We start from the raw sequence: 23,055 nt of genomic DNA, 5'->3' as shown, positions 1-23,055 counted from the left end.
ATACTATCTCTATTATGAACATTGTAAATGTATTTCCATACTTTCTATAAAACTTTATTGCCATTTCAGACAAACCAACCCCACCTCTGGGTCCTGCAGAGGTAACAGAGAGCTCAGCTACATGTATTGAATTTAGATGGCGCCCTCCAAAGGATGATGGTGGCTCCCCAGTGATTAACTACATAATGGAGCGTCAGCAAGTGGGGCGAAACACCTGGAAGAAAATAGCGGAAATACCAGGTGTGTCCAGTTACCGAGACACAGGCGTAGAGCGAGGGCGGAAATACTGTTACCGCATCCGAGCAGTGACTGCAGAAGGCACAAGCGAAGTTATGGAAACTGAGGAAATGCAAGCTGGCACACTTGGTAAGCAAAGCTGACTACTCACCAAGCTCAATCACACAGAAATAACAGAATGCAAACTTCATATATTGATTTTTATTGTGGGATTCATTTGTCTTCAACAGAAAAGGAAGCTTTTCATTATGAAATGCCAAATAGACGACCTTGTGACTGCTCACTGTCACCAGTTTTCAAAAAGGTTTAAAAATCTGCCAGTCAAAACTTCAGGTTGCTGACATACAGTTAAAAGCCAAATGTGATCTCCCAATCAGTTTACTTGTAAGATATATACAGTGTATATGTGATGATGGCACATAGGCTACAAAGTGGGTAACTATAAAACGGTTAAAACAAGCATTCGCTCTCTTATAGCTCACAGCTAAAACATAACACACACAAACCACTGCACAGCATAATGCAAAGAAAGTACTTACTGTTTGCAGATCTGCTTGAAAAATACTTCAAAGTGTCCCTCTGGACCATCTGTCTGTACAGCTTTGCAGAAATACTGGCTAGACTTGTCATTTTTGACAAGCCTGAAATGGTCCTCACCTGAATCCAGTTATTCTCACCAGCTGTTAAAACTAAGCATTTTTTCTTTTTAATTTATAAAACATGATCCTGGCAGTGTAGCCACATGACCAGCCTTTTCAGTCCTTTTCAGATTCAAAGTCAAATTCATTTCCACCTTCTAGACCAGGGGCAGGGAATTCCAAGCCTCGAGAGCCGATGTCCTACAGGTTTTAGAGGTGTCCTTGATCCAACACAGCTGATTTAAATGGCTAAATTACCTCCTCAACATGTCTTGAAGTTCTCCAGAGGCCTGGTAAAGAACTAATCATTGGATTCAGGCGTGTTGACCCAGGGTGAGTTCTAAAACCTGCAGGACACCGGCTCTTGTGGCCTGGAGTTCCCTACCACTGCTCTACACTGACAGTACACTGTTTATGCTCTTTTTTCTAGATTCTTTAAAGTGGGTATGAAGGTGGAATTTAGTTAATGAATCTAAGCATCATCTGCTAAAACTCATCTACAATTCTCTGCTATACTTGATCTAACCTTACTCTGGCCATGAAACCGACCATGAAACCGCAGCCATGGTGCACCAGTCACACACTTTTCCTTACTTTAAATTCACTACACTGCAAAGTATTTTCATACAACCTTTAAAATAACACTTAGTCTGTCTCAATTTCATTTGCAGCATTTCACAATATTAAAAAAAATCCCATGTACTGACCCAAATATCTGATATAAAAACATGACTTAAATGTAAGCTTTACATTTCTACTTTATACAATACAACTGAGCAGTCCTTACCTTTAATCTAACCTCTCTTCTTTCTCTCCTGTCCGGTCTTTCTTATCTTTCTCCATCTCTGAGTGAAGTTAGCTCTCTTTCTTTTCTCTCCCTGTGAAATACAGCAGCCGGACCTTTAGCTAGCAACACACTTTGTTGCTAAACTGCACACAAACAGTTTGTGTGTTTCCTTAGCTTACAGAAACGCTGCATTTGAATTTACCTCCGTCACTCCCTCTATGCTCGCTGATCTTCTGTAGGGCGAGTTAGATGCTTAAGGACCGCAACTTACAGACACCTGCAGTAGTTCCGATGTTTTCACACACAAAAAAGAAAGAAAAATATCCTGACTTTGGCACACGTCATATCTCTTTACGCTACATCCTCTGGTGATTAATAAACAAACTGCCATTGATGTGTTTCTGTGACTGTTTCTGTTTTTACTCTGAAATCGGTTTGATGTTTTTTCGAAATAACTCGATCCAAATGCTTTAAAACAAAAGTAACGAGCCTGTTTTGAAAATGTAAGGAGTACAAAGTACAGACACTTAAAAAAGTAGGGAGTTGAAGTAACAAAAAAAAAACCCTACTCAAGTAAAGTACAGATACCTGAAACAGTAACGAAGTATTTGTACTTCTTTACTCCCACCTATGGACTTAAGCTCGCCTGTTTTCTGTATTTCATAGAGGAATTTTAATGACACATGAAGTTATAGCTTAGGCTTTAGCTTAAAACGGATAGCTAAACAAGCATCTGTTTTATCAGTTTCCGGTCCTAAAAGACTCAAGTTTATACTAGTGGAATAATTTAGTGGCATAAGTAGCTTGTATCAATGCAAATGATTTTATAGTTAATTATAGAAAATACAGGCACGGGTACATATAACCAGCCACAACAAATTTTACCAGTGAATTTGTCCCTGTGTGCCGGTGTTGTGCCAAAGTAGTTACCCCCGTCAAAAATTGTTTCCCCATTCACGGGAGCGCGCAAAGTAGGAGGAGCCACTTGCCCAGCTCCGTTCTGTACGCTACTTGTCACTGATCTGCAGTCGACGCGATAAAGAGTAAAAGCTGGAAAACAGCAGACTCGATGAATTTAATATTAGTTTCGTGATAGTGTAATGTGCCGTGTGGAAGACAGTTTACCTTATAATGTACACTGAAATAACCTGCTGGGAATACTTTGTCTAGAAAACGACTTTGATACTATAATACTGTAAAACCAGATGCGATCATGGAAACACGTCGCTCTCCAGTGAATTTACACTCTGTTTACACTTTGTAGCGAAGCTATCACGAATGAGTTTATTTGCAAAATCAATCTCAGTATAACCAATAAGTACAGTAAATTTGGAGAAGATGTCTTATTCACAGCAAAAGTTATGGAGGGATACAGATTTTATCAGGCTGTGTGGCATCGGCTGCCAAAATGTGTGCCCCCCCCCCCCCCATCTGTAATCCATATTGCCTTTGCCATCACAAAGGGTATATTTGCCAAATAAGTCACAGTATAACCAATAAGTACAGTAACTTTGGAGAAGATGTCTCATTCACAGCAAAAGTTATGGAGGGATACAGATTTTATCAGGCTGTGTGGCATCGGCTGCCAAAATGTGTGCCCCCCCCATTTGTAATCCATATTGCCTTTGCCATCACAAAGGGTATATTTGCCAAATAAGTCACAGTATAACCAATAAGTACAGTAACTTTGGAGACCATGTCTCATTCACAGCAAAAGTTATGGAGGGATACAGATTTTATCAGGCTGTATGGCATCGGCTGCCAAAATGTGTGCCCCCCCCATCTGTAATCCATATTGCCTTTGCCATCACAGAGGGTATATTTGCCAAATAGGTCACAGTATAACCAATAAGTACAGTAACTTTGGAGAAGATGTCTCATTCACAGCAAAAGTTATGGAGGGATACAGATTTTATCAGGCTGTGTGGCATCGGCTGCCAAAATGTGTGCCCCCCCCCCCCATCTGTAATCCATATTGCCTTTGCCATCACAGAGGGTATATTTGCCAAATAGGTCACAGTATAACCAATAAGTACAGTAACTTTGGAGAAGATGTCTCATTCACAGCAAAAGTTATGGAGGGATACAGATTTTATCAGGCTGTGTGGCATCGGCTGCCAAAATGTGTGCCCCCCCCCCCATCTGTAATCCATATTGCCTTTGCCATCACAAAGGGTATATTTGCCAAATAAGTCACAGTATAACTAATAACTACAGTAACTTTGGAGACCATTTGGTTTTTTAGACTTTTTAATTTAACATCTACATCTATATATGTAGATATGTGTTCTCGACAATGTGTGCCATAAGAACACTAGCTGTGGACCTTTAGTGTCAACTATGTACAAGCGAGACAAATAAACACATCTTCTGGTGGTGGGCTTTTCACGCAGAGCTGGTGGAACCACCGCAAACACATCTCACACTGAATCTGTAAAAAAAAAAATAATTACAAATCCCAATGTTAAAATTTCATTTATGGGAATTGATCATAACATTTAGCAGTCTTTCTTGATGTCATTACCCATTTGTTGTCAGTTTCATGCTCTTCTTCCCCGCAGAAATTACAGATGTTTGTCAAGTCATCTGTTTTAAAAAGTGAAAAAATAGCACATAGAGTATACTACCTACTGCACTTATTACTTCATTCAAACAACTATATGGTTTGTTTCTACAGCCATCATGATGAAAATATTCATGATGTGAGAACACTGAATGGTGGAAAATGAGTTACCTGTCTCTAGGAGAAGAGTGGTGGCAATTTGCAGCCTGTGTGTGTTTATGGCCTTTTTTGTAGACAGAAAGTCTATTGACTCTTTTCGCAAGATCTTTTCAGCAAACTGAAAAAGAGATTCGAAGATGACTAAATAGGCTAATATCGTAAATGTTATTTTATAGTAATTTGTTTCCTGTGAATCAATTTCTTTCTTTTATTGTGTAATTATCTTATATTCCTTTTCCTGTCATTAACATTTATTACAACACAACATTTCCAATATTCTCGTATATATGTATGTATTACGGTTAAGACTCGTACTTTCAATGCAAAGACTCCACATGAGGTAGCGTCCACTTGTTTTGGGTGTTTGACTGTGTCACAAGTCCATCTTGAGACGTTGCATCCTTTTTTTCGCATGAATGCCCTGAAAGACAAGTACAATAAAAACAAATAACATGTTTTAAAATTTTGGTGACACAAGAAGGTGAACAGTATGGAGAGCTTAAGTGTCTGTTGAACATCAAGTTAAGAACTGACCACATGTTTTGTTAAAATCATTACTTTTTAAAAGTCTACAACGCATTTCCGTGGACAATTACTTCTGCTTTTTTTCCCGTTTCCGCCCATGATATAGAAATCAATCACTTACACAGTACACTTTGAAGAGATGTGGAGGAGGAGCAAAGATGAAATTCACACATGTATAACCTATGTGAAATTATTTTAGACATTTGTCTGATGTTTTAGTGCTAAACCTCCGCAACACTTTATGCAACTACTAAACATTATTCTCCCCATGCTATATTTTCTAATGTAAAAACATCATCTCATACAGACATCAGGTCCTCAAATAAACATTGAAACATGGGGAGACTTCTCTTTAAAGGCAAAATTAACCCATAACACCACAATATCAGAAGGCCAACACAAAAATTCAAACCTGTTGCTGCTATTTTTTTAATTTTGAGTGCCAATTTTTTTTTAATTTTTTTTGATTGACATCATACTTATAATTGTCATAATAAACACATAAATAACAACAGCAACAAAGCGTTTAATAAAGGGTCAAAATAAATTTCAACATTTATCCTTACCTTGTTGATTCCAAACAATTTTGGATACCTTGTTTAGTTTCTCCGAGTGGATCAAGATACAGTGACTTCTTTTCTTGTGGGTAAATGACCTACAGTAAAATTATGTGGAGAATTACATGTAATAATTCAAGAGTTAAGATTATCTGCATGCCATGCATTTGTCTTATAAAACTGATTTGATGAATATTGTAAATGCAATTATTTTTTTACCACTAATGTCCAGTGATGATGTTCATTTACAATTCCCAGAATGACTTCATGCTCCATGGGTTTGATCTTAAATTGAAACAAAACAATAAAAATATTCACTTCAGAAAGAAATGCAATAACATGTTGTTTAGAGTCCTTTTTTATTAAAGCAATTTATGATATATTATATATCATCCACTTATAAAGTACTGTGCGAAAGCCATGATTCACCCCTCATTTCTTTAACCTGTGCAAGAAGCTGGACTATCTTATATTTTTTATAAGTGGTTTTGCACATTACTTCCTCCAAGACTAATAAAGGTCTTTCTAAGGATTTTTTTTGGACATGGAGTTCATTTTCAATCATTTTCAATGCGATCCTTTTACCATCTGCAGAATAATGTTTAATGCTTTCTTAAGCCTCTTTAACAGTGACGTAAGAATCACTTGATAATAAAAAGGTACCTATTAAAGAGATGAAGCAGTGTTGATGATTTCAAAAGAGATATTAGCCCAAATGTTTGAAAATTTCAAATCAAGCATTGATTGGAGTGTGTACAAAAAGAGGAGGAAACCAGACAAGCAGAGAACAAAAGAGAACTGTCAAGTCTGATAAACTATCCACATCTACTAACCCCAGTCTCAATTTATTCTTTCAGCATAAGCTGTTATCCAATCTAAATCTGGATGTGGATATGATCAGAGGTACTTAAACAATACACACAAGATTCTTTCTAGAGATACCTACATTGAGTCTTGGAGCTTTTCTCTTCCAAATGGCAGTCATTGAAAATGAATCAATGAATGCTGCTTTTGCTGAATTATGACGATTGCATTGTCTCACCATGATCTCAAGATATGCATTAATAGACTGCGAATACAAAATGTAAACATTTGTTAACTGTTGTCAATGAATAAAACACTGATAGTTGCATTGTTGTCAGTAAAGATCAATGTACCTCACTTTCCAACTCCATGTCTGGACCAATTTGTTGGATATCCCAGTAGAATAATTTGTAAGCACCAATTCTGGAGAGTAGAATGTGAGGACTCTTTCCAGCCCAGGCATCCATTATATCTACAAAAAGTAATGAGAAAAAGAGATAAGTCAGCAGGACTAAATGTAAATCAAAATTTCAAATGCATAATTTCTTATGTAGTTGTCTGACAAAAGACGTGTTTCAGGGTAAATACTTTTAAGACGCTGATAAAATGGGCACATGGTTTAACATTGTATTTTGTAAAAAAAAAAAGGAGAACTTAAATTTGCTTTTATTTTGGGGTAAAGTTACACTTACAATGTTCTACAAAGAAATTTAAATAAATTCATATTAATAAAAGAAAAGAAATTTAAATACATAGCAATAGAAATGCTCTTGCCCCCTATCATATCTTTTTCCAGCAAAAACACCTATTACAACAATTTTTTAAAATTATGTTTAGTTGCAGCTACATGACTATATTTTAAAATACTCAGGCTCAAGGCTTGCACCTGTGGCCTTTACTATTACATAACCTTTTCTGGAAAAATGTTATTTTTCTCCTCCAAAACTAGTTTTATTATCTGTAAAATAGAGTGTCAATTTTTGGGCTGTTAAAAGCAGCGTCTTAAAGAGTATTTGATCTTTCGAACTGTTGCTGGCAGGCAGTCATCATCACAACATTAATATACTTCTTGTAGTGGGCATTCTATGTCACTAGCAGCATATATGACAGCAATTTTGGAAAAGAAGAAAATGAAGAACATACACTACTAGTCAAAATTTGGGACACACCTTCCCATTCAGTGTTTTTCTGTGTGTTCATGCTTTTCATGCAGTGACAATCATCTTAGGTGACTACCCCATGAAGCTCACTGACAGAAGGCCTAGAGTGTGCAAAGCAGTGATCAAAGCAAAGGGTGGCTAATTTGAAGAATCTAATATATAAAATATATTTTTGGTTCTTTCATACTTTTTGGTTTACTACATCATTTGTGTTAGGGTTAGTGCTCCATATGTGTCCATTCATAGTTTTGATGCCTCGAGTTCTAATCAACAATGAATCTACAAAATAGACAAGGAAATTAAGAAGCAACATTAAAATGAAGGTGTGTCCAAACTTTTCACTCTTAGTGTACATCAGATGTACAATATCAATCATGAACATTCTGGGTTACACAACAACAAAAGAAAGATTCACAGTTTTGAAGGACTCACTTTTTCATTTGTGTAATTTTACACATGTGGCTTACATCCTTTTACAAGTTTTCTATAATGTTTTGCCCCATGAATGTTTTTTTAAAGCATTAACATATTGTTAAATTTAAATATTCTGTTAGGAAATATACCTAACAAAATCTTTTTAAAGGTGTAAAATTTCCTATGCCATGATCTACAGAGTAATGAAACAAACACTGTCATAGGAACAAAAGTCCTTTTTTTAAAAAAATAAAAAAAAATATTATATTTATTTACATTTCTCTGCAACTGTTGGTTCTATGGTTTGTGCTGTAGATTGCTGGGCTGTAATCTGTGGAGCTGAGGCTTGTGTGGTTGTAGCATTTGGAGCTGTGGTCTGTGAGGCTGGGTCTGCTGTTGTGGTCTGTGAGGCCTGGTCTGCTGTTATGGTCTTTGAGGCTGGGTCGGCTGCTGTTTTGGATTCGGTTTGTAGAGCTGTAGCGTGTTCTGGTGCTGTAGCACTTGTGGCTGGTTCTGGTGGTTCGTTGTCTTTCTGTGCTGTTGCTCCTGACTCTGGTTCTGATACCGTTATTGGTATACCTTGTGGAACTGGAAATGGATGTTTAGTTTGAACTGGTAGTGATGTAAGTGATGCCATTGGTGCTGTAGCCTGTGTAGCTCTAGGAGGAGGTGCTGGTGCTACCGCCACTGGTGCTGCTGTAGCCTGTGAAGCTAGAGCAGATGCTGGTGCTGCTTGACCTGGTTGTGCTGTTAGTAATGTGGCTGCTGTTTTCTTTAAACCCCGGTGTGGCACTCTTGGCATGCTGTCTTTGCTTAACTTTAGTTGGTCAATATTTACTTTTGGAATGATTGTCCCATTGGAATCCTGAAGATCTGCACTTTTACCTTGGATTGCTGTAATAATGTAAGGGCCTAAAAAGTTTGCTTCAAGTTTCCCCCCTTTCCTCTGCTGGCTTCTTATGTTAGCTCTTAAAACTTTGTCACCAACTTTGAAGACGACATCTCTCTTCATCATTTTTATTTTGCCCTTTGTTTTTTCCTGAGCTTTGACCACGTTGTCCTTCACCAGTTCCAACAGTTTTTGATGCTTTTGAATGTCTTCCGACACCTCCTCCTGCCCCACAATGTCTTCCACAGTCTCATCAACCTTTGAATCAAAAGACATGTCTATCATTACTATAATTTGTGTAAGATACACAGATAATACATAAAAGAACTGAGAAATACAGTGAAAATTTACATTAAGTGTCTTTGGTAAGGTTTTAAGACACAATGTATTTCTGGCAAAGCTTCAGTGTATCCTGGGATTGATTGGACACGAAGAAAACTGTTATTGAGGGGTGGAACAATCCATAGAAATATTCAGTGTTGTTGTCCTTTTATGGCGGTGACATAGCATCCATTGAAACTGATCTGCGTGCGCCTCAAAAACTAAAAAAGTTTCATTGTGTGGGATTTCCGTGTAGTTTGTCACAGACAAAAAGACATACCATGAACTCTTCTGGGATTTCGGAAGGATAGCGAGCCTCTCTGCCGAACATTAGGTAGTAAGGCGAGTATTTGGTGGTCACTTGTTTTTTAGTTCTGAGTCCAAACATTACAGCATCCAGGTACTCATCCCACATTTGTGGTTGGTTGCCAATGACTTTACACAGGGCTCTGACAATGAAAGCACATAGAAGACATTCATATGAAAGATCATTTACAGTTTTTAATAGTTTAATGTCATGCATTAATGTTTTGTTTGAAGGGAACCCCCATAAATGTATAACATGTACTCCAAGAATTTACCTCTGGATGGTGCCATTCATTTTCTCCACCAGCCCATTCGTTTGAGGGTGATAGGGGGAGCAGAGGCTTCTTTTAATTTTTAACAGTCCACAAACCCTTTTGTTGAGCTGCAAAATAAAGTTATATACACTGGCTATAAGCACATTACAATAAGAATTTAAATAAACAGCTGTCATACTAATATCTCAACAACAGATTTATAAAGACCAGAAAATTAACCATTTTCAAAAAATTATTCAAATATGAGTTCACATATTTTTGCCAAAGACTAAAGTACTTACAGAATTGACAAATTCTTTGCCTTGGTCAGTAAGAATCCTTTTCGGGGCTTCGAACTGGTGGACGAATTTTATGAGACAGTTTGTCACTTCCCCGGCTGATTTTGACTTTAAAGGGTATGCTTGTGGCCATTTTGTAAAATAATCAATAAAAACACATATGTATTGATGTCCATTGTTGGTTTCAGTAAGTTTTCCAATGAGGTCCATCCCAACCAGTTCAAATGGCTGAGAGACCTTAAAAAGAAAATCATAGTTAAGTTAATAATACTGAAATTACACAGAATGCTAGTGTACTGTTATAATTTTTTCAAGTATATAATCAGTAGGTTTCTAAGCAATGAAAACATTGTGTGATTAAATGTGATTATTTGCTATGGTCGATGACTAACCTTTATCGGAATGTATTCTGCTGGTTTTTTAATTGTTGCAGCACTTGCCTGGCAAAGTGCGCACTGTGAAACCTAATCAAAAATAAAAGCAATTCAATAACAAACACAATAGTTGATGATCAAGGTTTACATAACTTATTTTGAGAGATACAGAAACATTGCTGTGTTCCTCTTAAAATAATTTAGCTGTAGTCAAATTACATAGAGTTTGTTTTGGAGTACCCACCCAATTATTGATGTCGACTGACATCCCTGGCCAGTAGAACCGCTTTGAAATGGCTTCTCTTGTTTTTGTTTGCCCGCAATGGGCCCCAGTAGGACTGGCATGAAAATCTGAAAAAATTGTGTTTGCCTCATCAGCCCCACAGACTACCGTTATCTTTATGGTTTTGTCTGTGCCTTTGTAGCGCCAGTAAAACAGCTGCTCCCCTAAACATAAACAAGAAAATAGAAAAGTTTATTATAGCTGTTTAAACCACGACAGGTCTATATGTGGTAAAAGTCATGACAATACATCTTGAATGTAATGAATCAATTATTTATGTGATATAATTTGGGGGTGACTATTGGACTGGTTCTCTATATTTATGACAGTATGACTACTTCAGAAACCAAAAAGATTATGCCACACACAAGACTGTATTACTGATACTAAAAAAAGTGATGGGTGTGTAAAGTAATTATGACTAATGGCCTTCAGATATCATGGATTTATTTTTAATACAAATATCAATTCGAAGTAGTTTAATTCCAAATTTCCTGCTGTCAGTAATTTTCCACATATGTAATTTAAAGACATAAAGACATAACAGTGGGTACACCTGCGTAAATGGGTGTGGCACATACCACTCCAAAAGTAATTACGACGTAATATATTGTAGTTAAGCTATAAAAGGACAAAAACAGTTCTTAGTTAACGCTGTCTACTTAATAGCAAACCTTAAAACTTTTACTTTAATAAACGCACATGTGCCTATTAACCGGGGTTAACTAGGTCAAAGAAAGGTCAAGCTAATTAAATCGGTTAGTGCAAATTACGACTACACATTATGCCATTGTATATGTATTAATATATATGTATTGATGACATTTATAAACGCTACAAAGTTGCAGTTATTACCTTCAATGTCGTAAATAGCAGCTTTTCTTCGGAGAAGAAATTTCTCTTTCTTCGTGAAAAGCTCTGGATACTCGCCTTTCAGTTTATATGCAACCAAAATCTTGTACTCGTCTGGTTCCATCCTCTTGTGGTGTTTGTTATTTTCGAAAACAAATTGTAAAGTAATCTTTTAGTTAGCTCAGAGGCACTCTGGTTTTCGGTTCGTGCGCACAATGTGAGCTAATTTGCATAATTGATTAGGAAAACCCACGTGACCGGAGATTTTGGAAAAATTTGACAATGTCGGAGTCGAGTAGGCCTACGAAAGGTTGGCCAAAACTAACTTGCCAACTTTTGAAAAGCCCTGTTACTTACAAAGACGATAAATATATATATTTAAATGTTGTTTTAAATTTTATTTATTTACAAAGAAAAACTCTGCCAATGTGCATCATCATAGATTGGGGGGGGGGGGGGGGGGGCACACATTTTGGCAGCCGATGCCAAACAGCCTGATAAAATCTGTATCCCTCCATAACTTTTGCTGTGAATGAGACATCTTCTCCAAAGTTACTGTACTTATTGGTTATACTGTGACCTATTTGGCAAATATACCCTCTGTGATGGCAAAGGCAATATGGATTACAGATGGGGGGGGGGCACACATTTTGGCAGCCGATGCCATACAGCCTGATAAAATCTGTATCCCTCCATAACTTTTGCTGTGAATGAGACATGGTCTCCAAAGTTACTGTACTTATTGGTTATACTGTGACTTATTTGGCAAATATACCCTTTGTGATGGCAAAGGCAATATGGATTACAGATGGGGGGGGGCACACATTTTGGCAGCCGATGCCACACAGCCTGATAAAATCTGTATCCCTCCATAACTTTTGCTGTGAATGAGACATCTTCTCCAAAGTTACTGTACTTATTGGTTATACTGAGATTGATTTTGCAAATAAACTCATTCGTGATAGCTTCGCTACAAAGTGTAAACCGAGTGTAAATTCACTGGAGAGCGACGTGTTTCCATGATCGCATCTGGTTTTACAGTATTATAGTATCAAAGTCGTTTTCTAGACAAAGTATTCCCAGCAGGTTATTTCAGTGTACATTATAAGGTAAACTGTCTTCCACACGGCACATTACAATATCACGAAACTAATATTAAATTCATCGAGTCTGCTGTTTTCCAGCTTTTACTCTTTATCGCGTCGACTGCAGATCAGTGACAAGTAGCGTACAGATCAGTGACAAGTAGCGTACAGATCAGTGACAAGTAGCGTACAGAACGGAGCTGGGCAAGTGGCTCCTCCTACTTTGCGCGCTCCCGTGAATGGGGAAACAATTTTTGACGGGGGTAACTACTTTGGCACAACACCTGTTTTCTGGGAATGGAGGCTTGTTTTCCCTCAGAGCAGCCTGGAAAACGCAGGTGTTACAACTGATAACACTAATGACTCTTCGCCTACAGTGTAACAACGAGCTAACAGGACCCTGAAACTGATGCAGCTAATCTAAGCAGCAAACGTCATTATTTAGATCTGCTCTGCCTCTCTGTGGCATGTCCAAAATATGGTTCAAAATGCATCAACCGGTAGGAAAGCGGCGTTACTGCCCCCTACTGTGCTTTACTGGCCATATTCTCCTTTCTTAATGAATCAAGTGATGCGCAGTAAACAACTACTCTTTTCATTATTAACCATTACTTCTGTCTAGGAGGATATGTAGTTGGCTCAGATCACCTGTTTGTGTGTCTGTTTGTTAGTGGTATTACTGAAAAAGTTATGAGGTTTCCATGAAATTTTTACCAGTGATGGGGCTTGGCACAACTTAACTTTGGGATCCATCTGGATTACAGTCCACAGCCAGGAATTTTTGGGACAGTTTACCACCAAGAGAGAAACCTAGATAGGATGATATACATATATGATATACATATACTGCATTATGAAAATAAGAGACCTTTTTAGCCTTGGAGGAGGTGTGAAGCCTGGTGTTGTAAATGAAATTAACTTATCAATTATCAGTTTAGATGTTAATCATTTCAGCATAGTACACGTTGATAAATGAACATACATAGCTAAAACATTAATGTTTATATGTACAGTTATTGTTTTATCTACATAAATTACAGTGCTCTGATTCAAGGCTGCTTCTTCATTTTGGTCTCAAGTAACAAAAAAGCTTTTTTTTTTCTGATTGTAACCATTACCAGCACAATCTATTTCGTTTCTGCATTTTTCAGCCTTCCCTGGCCCTCCAGCACCTCCAAAAGTGGCCAGCGCTTTTGATGACTGTATAAATCTTTCATGGGCTCCTCCAAGTAACACGGGAGGTTCACGTATCTTGGGCTATATTTTGGAGAAACGAAAGAAGGGAAGTAATCTCTGGTCTGTTGTCAATGCCAATGATGAGCTCATAAAAGGTGCGTATTTTTTAACTTACCTCAGTTTAATCTGATGGACCTGATGACATTAGAGCATAACAGGATTCTTTTTTGCTGTTGTTTTTCTCCCTTCCTCTCTTTCTGTCTTTCTCCATGTAAACTCTTTTGTAGAAAAGAAATATGCAGTGAAGGATGTTGTTGCGGGTATGGAATATGAATTCCGAGTTACTGCCATAAATCTCTCAGGAGCAGGTGAATTTAGCAGCCCTTCAGAGTTTGTTTTTGCACGAGATCCTAAGAGTAAGTGTTGCAACTATTCTCCATGAAACAACAGACTAAAAAAAAATGTATTAACAAGTATCGCTTAGTCAAAACTTAAATATCTGATGTTTGAACTACACCAGAGCCTCCTGGTAAAGTTACAGGCCTTAAGGTGACAGAAACCTCCTACAACCACTTGGTCCTAACTTGGACAAAACCAGAAGACAAACCAGGCATACAGGATGAAGCAAGAGGGTATTTTGTTGAGATTCGGCAAGCAGATTGCATCGAATGGTCCCGCTGTAATAGTACCCCCATCATCATGACTTCCTTCAGTGTGAAAGGCCTGAAATCCATGGACATGTACTGGGTAAGAGTGATTGCCATTAATGATGGAGGAGAGAGTGAGCCCGAGGAGCTGCCCAACTATGTACTGGCAATGCCTTCACCAGGTATGTCAACAAGTCTTAGATATTTCAGATTCTGTTGGTTTGTTGCTGCTAAGAATGATTTTTTTTTTTGTTTTAAATAAAACTTTTTACCCCCCCCCCCCCCCCCCCCCAGAAAATTCACTCGTTCTTGGTAGAATACAACATTTCTGTGATGATTTATCTTTTCTTATATAGTTTTGTTCATTCCAATTACGAACCATGATAAATTACAATATGGTACAAACCTTTTTTTTTGTTTTTTATTTATTTATTTATTTATTTATTTATTTTGTCACCACTACAGTGAGGCCAAGATTCACAAACAACAAGATGAAGAGTTTCTTTGTTGTGCGGGCAGGAAACTCTGTCAGGATCACAGTCAATTTTGAGGTGAGAATGATATTTCAGTTTTAAAATCAGGCAAACCATGGTTTCGCAAAACGAAACGGGTGAGGCAATAAAAGAAAACGTTGAAGATATTCCTTTTTTTAAACAGGCTTCTCCTCGGCCAGCAATTATCTGGCTAAAGGATAATGTGCCAGTTACAAAGCGGATCACAATCAGTAACTCTGATGGCTCCTCCCAGTTGCTGATTCCTTCTTCTGAGCGCTCTGATTCCGGCATCTACTCCATTTTGGTGAAAAATCTCGTAGGGCAGGAAACATTAAGTGCAGAAGTCAGGGTCACAGGTAAAATAAAACTATAATTGTATACTCGTTTTCTTTTGCAACATCTTTTCGTAACAAAAGCTGATGGATCTGATGAAAGTAAAACTGTTCGCAGATGATCCAAAACCACCTGGACCAGTAGAACTGGAAGAAAATGTGCCTGGTACTGTGACAGTAATCTGGGAACCTTCTCCTGATGAGAAGCGTGATGACCGTCTCCACTACACCGTGTCCAAACTGGACTCTACCAAGCGTTCGTGGGTCACAGTGGCTGACAGGCTCTTCAATAACAAGTTCACAGTCTGCAATATCATGCATGGAAGGGAATATCATTTCCGGGTCTATGCCAAAAATGACATGGGCATATCTGCACCCTCTGAGTCACCAACCTGGGAGGTGGAGAAGAAGAAAGGTGTGTTTGTCATCTCAAACAATCATAAAGTCCAAATACTCACTTTTTAAGAAAAAAATGATAATACTGTGTCTGCTCTTTCATAGAAAAGTTTCTAGTAAGTGTACCAACCATGAAGGACTGTGATTTGCGGTGTGCCCCATCCTTCATTGTTCCACTGAAGCTGCACACTGCACCCAAAGGTTATGAATGCTATATGAGCTGTGCAGTGAAAGGAAACCCCAAACCTCGCATAACATGGTATCGAAATCACATCAGTCTAAACACTAATACCAACTATTACATCTCCAACACCTGTGGAGTTTGCACCATGTTAATCCTCCGTGTGGGTCCCAAAGACATGGGAGAGTACAGCGTCATTGCAGAGAACAGCTTGGGACGAGCCGAATGCTCCACCATCCTTAATGTCAGAGGTGAGAAGAAAATATACTGGCTGTATTTACGGTGAGGGTTAGTTGTTGGGGGGGTGGGGGGGTGATAGTAAAGGTCAATAAATCTGTATCTCTTTCTCTCACACAGAGTGAAGACATGGAAGATGCCAGTACGGTGTGAGCAACATTTATTTGAAAGATCAACTGTGTAGCACAGGATGATTGGCAAGATTGTGCTCTTGTTTATTGAATTGGTACTAAAATAAAATAAATAAATAAATACAATTAAAAAATAATTACATTTGTTTATGGTTCGACAAGGTTTCCTGTTTGTTTTTGGTCATGATTTAAAGAGTCTTGGTTGAGCCCTTAATCCAGTAACCAGCAGAATACCCATCACATATTAGATCAGTTGATGAATCATCTGAACAAATACTTGAGAGTTATTTGTAAAGATGGCTATAATTTATTGCAGGCATACACTTTAAATACTACAGCAGTGGTACAATCAGAACGTTTGTCAAAAAGCCTCGCAAAGAAATGTGTATTGTATTATTTACTACACATATAATCCCCTGATAGGTAACTGTGAGGCAAAATTTCTTTATGTCATATTTTGTAAAATGAATTAATAAATAAAAAAAATATGATGGAAACGTTTAAGTGGACAGGAAACATGTATATGTATTTATACGTATAAAGGCTAAATTATACCATGGAGCCATGCTCTCAAAAACTGTCATAGCTTTAATACTGTTGGTGAAGATGGCTTTAAGAAAGAAGTGTTTACAGTTAAGTTTTTAGAAGATGTTTAGCGCCATCTTGTGTCAGTACAGAATGTCAACGGATTGGTTGGTGCTGGCTAATAGATTAATACTGTTGTTGTTGTTATCGTCATCATTATTATTAGCTTAATAAACCAGAAACAGAACCAATAACCAATAATAATAAATCAATGAGACTAAAACCAAAAATCATTCTAAGAAGATCATTTTGTAAACTGTCCCTGGCTGCAACAATGCGTTTTATGTTAACAAAAAAAATAGGGATAAAGTAAGTGGTTCCTTGTTGTTGGGCTAACTGCACCGAAACGGAAAATCCACCTGTTAGCGGTAATGTTAGTGTTTGCAAAATACGTTATAAGTGAGAACAGTGTATGTCAATCGTTTTTACTGTTCCCTATAGTTTTTAATTGTCAACCATTATTGAAGGCATATGTTTGGATGGGTGTTTAGTAGCTCTGCTAAGAAAAACAACAAGAATAGTTATTGGGGAAAATGTGAGAGACGGGAAGACAAAAGACAACACGAAGGACAAAAATAAATGTAGAAATGAAGTATCAGCTGAAAAGGAAACATAACATTCAAAAATGGAGCTGAACCTTTAAACTAACGAGGAAGACTGAAACAAAGCAGCAAAGACCAAGAAAATGTTGACATTTTAGAAACTGAAGGTGACCTTTACTGCAAAGGGGAATTTTACAGAGTCAGAGAGTGACACTGAACATGGCCTTTCCAAAGTAACATTTTATATTACACTTTCTTTTAATTAATTGTACTTAATGAATATTTTCTTATGGCACCCTTTTGTTAAATACTAGAGTGAGTCTGGTCCACAGTGGAAACGTGCAGACCTGCCATTTACACTTATGGCTTCTGAAGTAAAAAAAAATAGCGCACGGCACTCCATCAGCGGACGTGCAGTGTTTCCATTAGATGACAGTCAACCACCGTGACTCAGGGCTCAGCCACTCCTGATGGCAGCCCGGCCCTCCGCTCCTCCTTGATCTTCCTGAATGGACAACCACGCTACCTACTGTTCACGCCTCCCTCTCACACCTCCCTCACTACTGCTTCGCCAACGACCCGCTGCAGCTTTATTGTGGAGTGATTAACCCGGGCCGATCGGTGCACCACGCAACTTAAAGGATCCATCCGAAGTAAATCACTGCTCACACCACGGCCCAAGCGTGCTTACCCACCGGGTCCTTAAATATCACCTCACTACCTGATTCGGACGTTGTGTCCTTTTTAGCGCAATGACAGCCAAGCACCGGAAAGCGAAAAACAACCACAAACATGAAGATAACATATTCAAAAATGAAGTTATGGAGACAGAAGTTCGCCCTGGAGGGAATAACTACACACTTCTATTGGTTTTATTTCTGATTTTTGTGATTGGAGGTGCCACCGGAGTGTGGTTCTGTTTCCAGCAGTACCAAACTTTAACCTACTTAACAGACAATCTCATGGGCATACAGATGAAGATAGTGAAACTACAATCCTCCCACGAAGAAATGCGACAGTCTGGCAACAAGGTAAGAATATATCCAGTCACCTAAAACTGCAAGCCACCAAAAGCACCAGATGCACTTATTGATAGCCAATATTTATAATGAACAACCAATCTTGTGAACCATATTTTCACAAGATTAGAATAAAAAAAAAACTCTGTACACACACACACACACACACACACACACACACACACACACACACACACACACACACACACAGAAAAAATAAAATAAAATGCTCCAGCACACGTTGTCAGTTGCAAGTAAGGAAAGTTAGCTGCAGGCCTCTATCAGATTTCCACATGCCAACAGCCTCACTGGAGTGAGTACAAAACGCTGCTATTTCTAACATCCACACAGCTGCTGACGTTTGTAATGAGGATTATTCTTGACCTACAAATGCCTGTACCAATGACTCAAATGTAAAATAGATCTCTTTTAGTCTCTAGGTTCTGTGGAAAATTCTGTATTGTAATACCAGTCAAGAATATGCCCCCAAAGCTGTGCTGAAGATGCTGCCAAAATAATAATAAACAAGGCAGTAATGAGCCAAGGCTAAATTTAGTCTGTGATTTTGATACTGAACACCAGCTCAGAGGCTCTTTGCAGGCAATCTGAAAGACTGTAGAAAAGCAGAAAGAGCGATGTTGTGTGTGTCTGTCTATAAATCTGAAAGGACACACTTTATGTAAGAGATAATTATATTTATAGTTAAACACATTACCTGTGTTAACCTGTTATATAACAGTAAATAGTAGTTCATGACTGCCATGTTCAGTATTTTAGTCTTCTTCCATGTGTTTCAAATTCAATTCATGGTATTCCAAGAAGTATTAAGTATATCTGTATTTCCTTCCCTTAAGTATTTCTTCTATTCAGAAAAGACAGGGTTGCAGAAACTTTGCACGAGAACATTTCAGCTAGCTCAGTCTTGTTCGGCAAATATTTTCTGTATGAGTGGTAAATTGTTCTGTCGCTCACAAATGTGAAATGCTTCAGGATGTTGTAAGGAGAAAGCTTAATGAAGAATCCAGAAAAGGTTATAAAGAATGCAAAAAAGACAGTTTTAGCATAACTGCAAATAAATCAAAGATCTGAGGTTCATCTCTGTTAAGTGAGATTTCCTAAATGGCTTGTTCATGATCACGCCTGTTAATGATGAGATTTTGGTGTGGCTACATATTTCCTTCCCCCAAGCATTCGTTATATTATATTATACTATATTATACAGAATCTAAGCAAACAATGCAATGCAAATAAAGGTAAAAGAAAATTAACAAAAAACTGTCCTTGGTGTTTCCGTCCCTTTAATAGTAACAAAATATTTTCCCAATAAGCATAATTGTTGTCCAGTGACAGTTAAGAGTCTATCAATCATAAAAATAAGTGAGGATAATAGTCCCTTAGCTTGACTCTGTGTCATTCCTGTGTCTTGTTGCAGCAGCATATTTCGGACAACGTGGAGGCCCGACTTAATGCCCTTGAGGAGTCCTATTCACTGGCCCAGAAGCAGGTGGGTATGGCCTTAGCTACAGCCGAACAGCTCAAGACATCAGACCTCCCCGCTCAGGTGCTGTCACTCCACACAGAGATGAAAACCCGCCTGGCAGAGATGCAACAAGCCACAGTGTCTCTGGAGCAACTGAGCCAGCTGCAGACCATGTTGAAAGGAAAGAGTGAGGAGTTTGAAGATGTTAAAATGAAGGTGGAGGTTTTAGCCACACTGACTGGTGAGCTAGCCCAGAAGGTCGACATCTTGACAGGTGGCCTGGAAGAAGCAGAATCTAAGCTGGAGGAGAAAGTTGGAGAGATTGCCACAGTGAGTGCCGCCCTGGATAGACAGGCTGCTGTGATGCTCAGACTGAAGGACCAGCTAGACGCCTACCAGACTCAGTTGAAGGCTAGCGTGGTCGAAATGACTACTGTCAGGTAGGTGGTGGAGTGGGAAAAAGAGCAGTGGAGGAAATAACTTGCCTCCTCTCACCCATGATTTTATGTTGTCTTTGCCAAAGCCCTGTTGGCTGCCACTGTCTGCAACTCTGTGTTACTCTAGACCAGAGTTGGTAGGCCTCTTTATCACACTGTGAGTTTGCCATGATCTATGTAAATATTTATTTTGTATTCATAAGTTTTAAAGCTGAAAAGTCTTTGAAGCTTACATAACCATCAAGAGAACGTGGCTCACATGCTATTATTGTCATTTGAGCTTTGAAATAGAAGTGTTGTAATAAAACTATCGGTATGTTTTGTGAGTAAAGCTTCATGAAGGTACAAAATAATGACCACAAGATCATAAGAGAAATTTATTCTGTCTTCTGTCTTTCAGAGAGTTGTTTGAACATGAGCAGTCGCAGTGGCTTCATCAGGCCAGAGTACAGGAACTTAATGTGGTACGTCACAGTCTGGAGGATCAGAACTTAGCAGCCCGTAATAACAAAGAAGCCCATTGGGTGATCTTATTAATTAAATGCAAAATGGAAAAAAATAAAATGGAAAAAAGGTAGCAAATCATGATCTTAGCAGTCAGGTCAAATTAATGTTAAATGGCAAATAAACAGATCAAATGTGAGTGCCCCTGCTGATGTAATATTTTATCTAATTTTGATATTTGTGTGTTAAGCACAACCCTTTTAGTCCTGACAGTCAAATCTATTAAATCATCATTTTGTTTTGCTTTATTCAGTCCGTCTAATAATATTTTTACTTTAAGTTTGTTGATGTTTATTCATATAGTACAGCTGCATGTGACATGTGATATTTACATGATTCTTAAACCTTAAACTTTTTTAAACCTGCCACAAGAACCTGAGAACTCATGATTAGGTAAGAAAAATATGGCCTAATAGCTCTCTAAATAAATCAGTCATTAGAATCAGATTAACCAGGCTAGACCAGATTTATCTTTAAAAGGAAAATAAATAACAACTTGGAATACAATCAGATATCTAGGACTATATGTTAGATTTATTAGTTATTAAATATGTACTGAAAGAACATTTTTAAGCTATCGCATTTAATTAGATTACATTTCAATGGCAGAACATGCTTGACATGGCTTAACACACATGCTGTCACCACACATGGCCTCTTTACTATTTCCGTTCACAGTGTGCCCATTAGGAACCATAATAACATTTTCATCACATTAATTTGAAGAAGCTAATTGCCTGGCATGGATTCCCCAATGGATTTACATCAGCATTTACACTCGTGTGGTGCAGTTTCCTGTTTTGTATGTCAGTTAATCACGTCACATTCACTGAGATACCTACGTAGATGCCTACATAGCTGAATAGTAAATATTTTGCTCCAGTTATTTGATATGACTTTGCTTATCTTAGTCTGTGGCAGAAACGAAACCTGAGACCAAGCCTCTGGAAAAGACAGAGGGAGAAACAATTCCTACAACTGAAGAAGAGGCGGAAACCAAAGAGGAAGAGGAAGCTGCAGGAAGTGAAGAAAAAGAAGAAGAAACACCTGTAGAAGCTGAAAAAAGAGTAGAAACTGTAGAAACTGAAGAAGAAGCCTTGGGCAGTGAACAAGAAGTAGAAAATGTAGAAACTGACGAGGAGGAAGAAGAAGAGGAGGAGGAGGAGGAGGAGGAGGAGGAGGAGGAAGAAGAAGAAGAAGAAGCCTTAGGAACTGAAAAAGTAGAAGACATAGACACTGAAGAAGAGACACCCATAGCAGCTGGAGAGGAAGAGGAAGAGGTAGCTGCACCAGCTGAATCAGAAGAAGAAGAGACTCTTCCTACAGCTGATGAAAAAGTTACATCCACCCAAGAGGAAGAAGAGGCAGAGTCTGATGAGCCAGAAGAACTAAATACACAAGATACAGCTCCTGTTGAAAAGGTGGAGTCTGCGACAGAGGAAACTGTTCCTACACAGCAGGCAGAGGCAGTAGAGGAAGATGATGCAAAACAAGAGAAGTCTGTTACTGTATCAGAAGAAGAGAAGGGACACACAACACTGACAGAAGAGGAGGGACCCAATGCTCAAGAGCAGATGCCTGAAGACGAGAACCGGAAAGGCGATGAAGAGGAGGCACCTGAAAGAGAGAAAGGTGAGGAAGACTCAACAGTCCAAGATGAGAGCCTCAAAGCAAGAGATGAGGATGAGACGGTGTTGGAGAAAGAGGAGTCGGAAGACGATGAAAGGGAGAAGTCAGAAGAACACGTACCATCTGGAGAAGAGGAGCAGCTTTGGAAGGCAGTGCTTGAGGCAGAACAACCAGATGTAGAGGAAGAAGTGTCAGAAGTAGAGGACGAACAGCAGGAAGCAGCAGATGAAGAGGAGAACCATGGTGCAGAGGACCCACAGGAGGCTGATGAAGAAGAGGAGTTTTTAGAATTTGATGCTTTGCCAGAAGACAAATGTAAGATTTCACTTTCTTTTTTTTCATAAATAATGACTTGATTATCAATCCAAGTTATTAATTGACTATTCTGCCTTACTAAAATGTGTTTACTGATATATCCATTCTAATATCTTCTTTTTAATGTTTTTACAGAGTGCATACCACCAGGAAGAAATTTCATTCTTTTATGCTATGGACCTATCCATCAAGAAAAACAGGAGCTTTCTCCGACTTCCACCACTGTCTGCAATATAAAAAATACTGTTAGAAAGAGTTATTGATCACTGTTGTCGAGGTGCATTACTCATTTGCTTTCTGAAAGGCACACCTAATCGAAAATTCCGTCAACATGCAGAGCTGAAACCTGTACCTCAAAATCTAACATGGCTCGTTTTTGTAAGGAAATGAGTCATTCAGGGTTTACCTGCCAATAACAGTCTAACAAGCCTTAACCCATCAAA

At 38.4% G+C, this 23,055-nt stretch overlaps 3 protein-coding genes and 1 long non-coding RNA gene across 5 annotated transcripts in view; 2 read left to right on the top strand and 2 right to left on the bottom strand.

The window, feature by feature from the left end:
- The window catches only part of LOC146550752 (immunoglobulin-like and fibronectin type III domain-containing protein 1), a 30,198-nt gene extending 13,970 nt beyond the window's left edge, over nt 1-16,228 (top strand). Inside the window, exons 21-29 of the mRNA XM_085260294.1 lie at nt 70-366; nt 13,659-13,838; nt 13,971-14,099; nt 14,204-14,512; nt 14,796-14,881; nt 14,988-15,180; nt 15,275-15,571; nt 15,658-15,984; nt 16,091-16,228. Of these exons, the coding sequence (XP_085116420.1) occupies nt 70-366; nt 13,659-13,838; nt 13,971-14,099; nt 14,204-14,512; nt 14,796-14,881; nt 14,988-15,180; nt 15,275-15,571; nt 15,658-15,984; nt 16,091-16,095 (1,823 nt within the window). The 3' untranslated portion in view covers nt 16,096-16,228. The remainder of the gene's footprint in view (nt 1-69; nt 367-13,658; nt 13,839-13,970; nt 14,100-14,203; nt 14,513-14,795; nt 14,882-14,987; nt 15,181-15,274; nt 15,572-15,657; nt 15,985-16,090) is intronic.
- Nucleotides 1,662-2,579, bottom strand: LOC146550754 (uncharacterized). Its single transcript, XR_014890212.1, has 3 exons — nt 2,548-2,579; nt 1,865-1,939; nt 1,662-1,753 (listed from the first exon to the last, which is right to left on the bottom strand). It is a non-coding gene; the product is annotated as an uncharacterized LOC146550754 (long non-coding RNA).
- On the bottom strand, nt 3,981-9,811 carry LOC146550753 (uncharacterized). Its single transcript, XM_085260295.1, has 11 exons — nt 9,636-9,811; nt 9,335-9,503; nt 8,121-8,991; nt 6,624-6,742; nt 6,413-6,535; nt 5,686-5,751; nt 5,476-5,564; nt 4,700-4,805; nt 4,397-4,502; nt 4,187-4,248; nt 3,981-4,093 (listed from the first exon to the last, which is right to left on the bottom strand). The coding sequence occupies exons 1-11, from the start codon at nt 9,809-9,811 to the stop codon at nt 4,001-4,003; spliced, it is 1,980 nt and encodes a 659-aa protein (XP_085116421.1). The 3' UTR covers nt 3,981-4,000.
- Nucleotides 16,229-17,781: 1,553 nt separating the features above from the next.
- On the top strand, nt 17,782-23,055 carry LOC146550751 (uncharacterized). Of its 2 annotated transcripts, none has more exons than XM_085259982.1 (5): nt 17,782-18,259; nt 19,683-20,167; nt 20,565-20,628; nt 21,580-22,612; nt 22,748-23,055. In XM_085259982.1, coding segments are annotated over exons 1-5 (1,863 nt in total). In that variant the 5' UTR covers nt 17,782-17,980; the 3' UTR covers nt 22,750-23,055. The 2 variants fall into 2 exon arrangements, with proteins under 2 accessions (XP_085116108.1, XP_085116107.1); XM_085259981.1 differs by having other exon boundaries at nt 19,680-20,167.

The sequence above is a fragment of the Mchenga conophoros genome, linkage group LG20 (assembly GCF_057382185.1).
Source record: "Mchenga conophoros isolate Kocher_MC1m ecotype Shallow Benthic linkage group LG20, M_conophoros_male_GT1.1, whole genome shotgun sequence".
NCBI lineage: Eukaryota > Metazoa > Chordata > Actinopteri > Cichliformes > Cichlidae > Mchenga > Mchenga conophoros.
The sequence above is the reverse complement of the archived record's forward strand: the minus strand, read 5'-3'. Positions and strand labels throughout refer to the sequence as shown.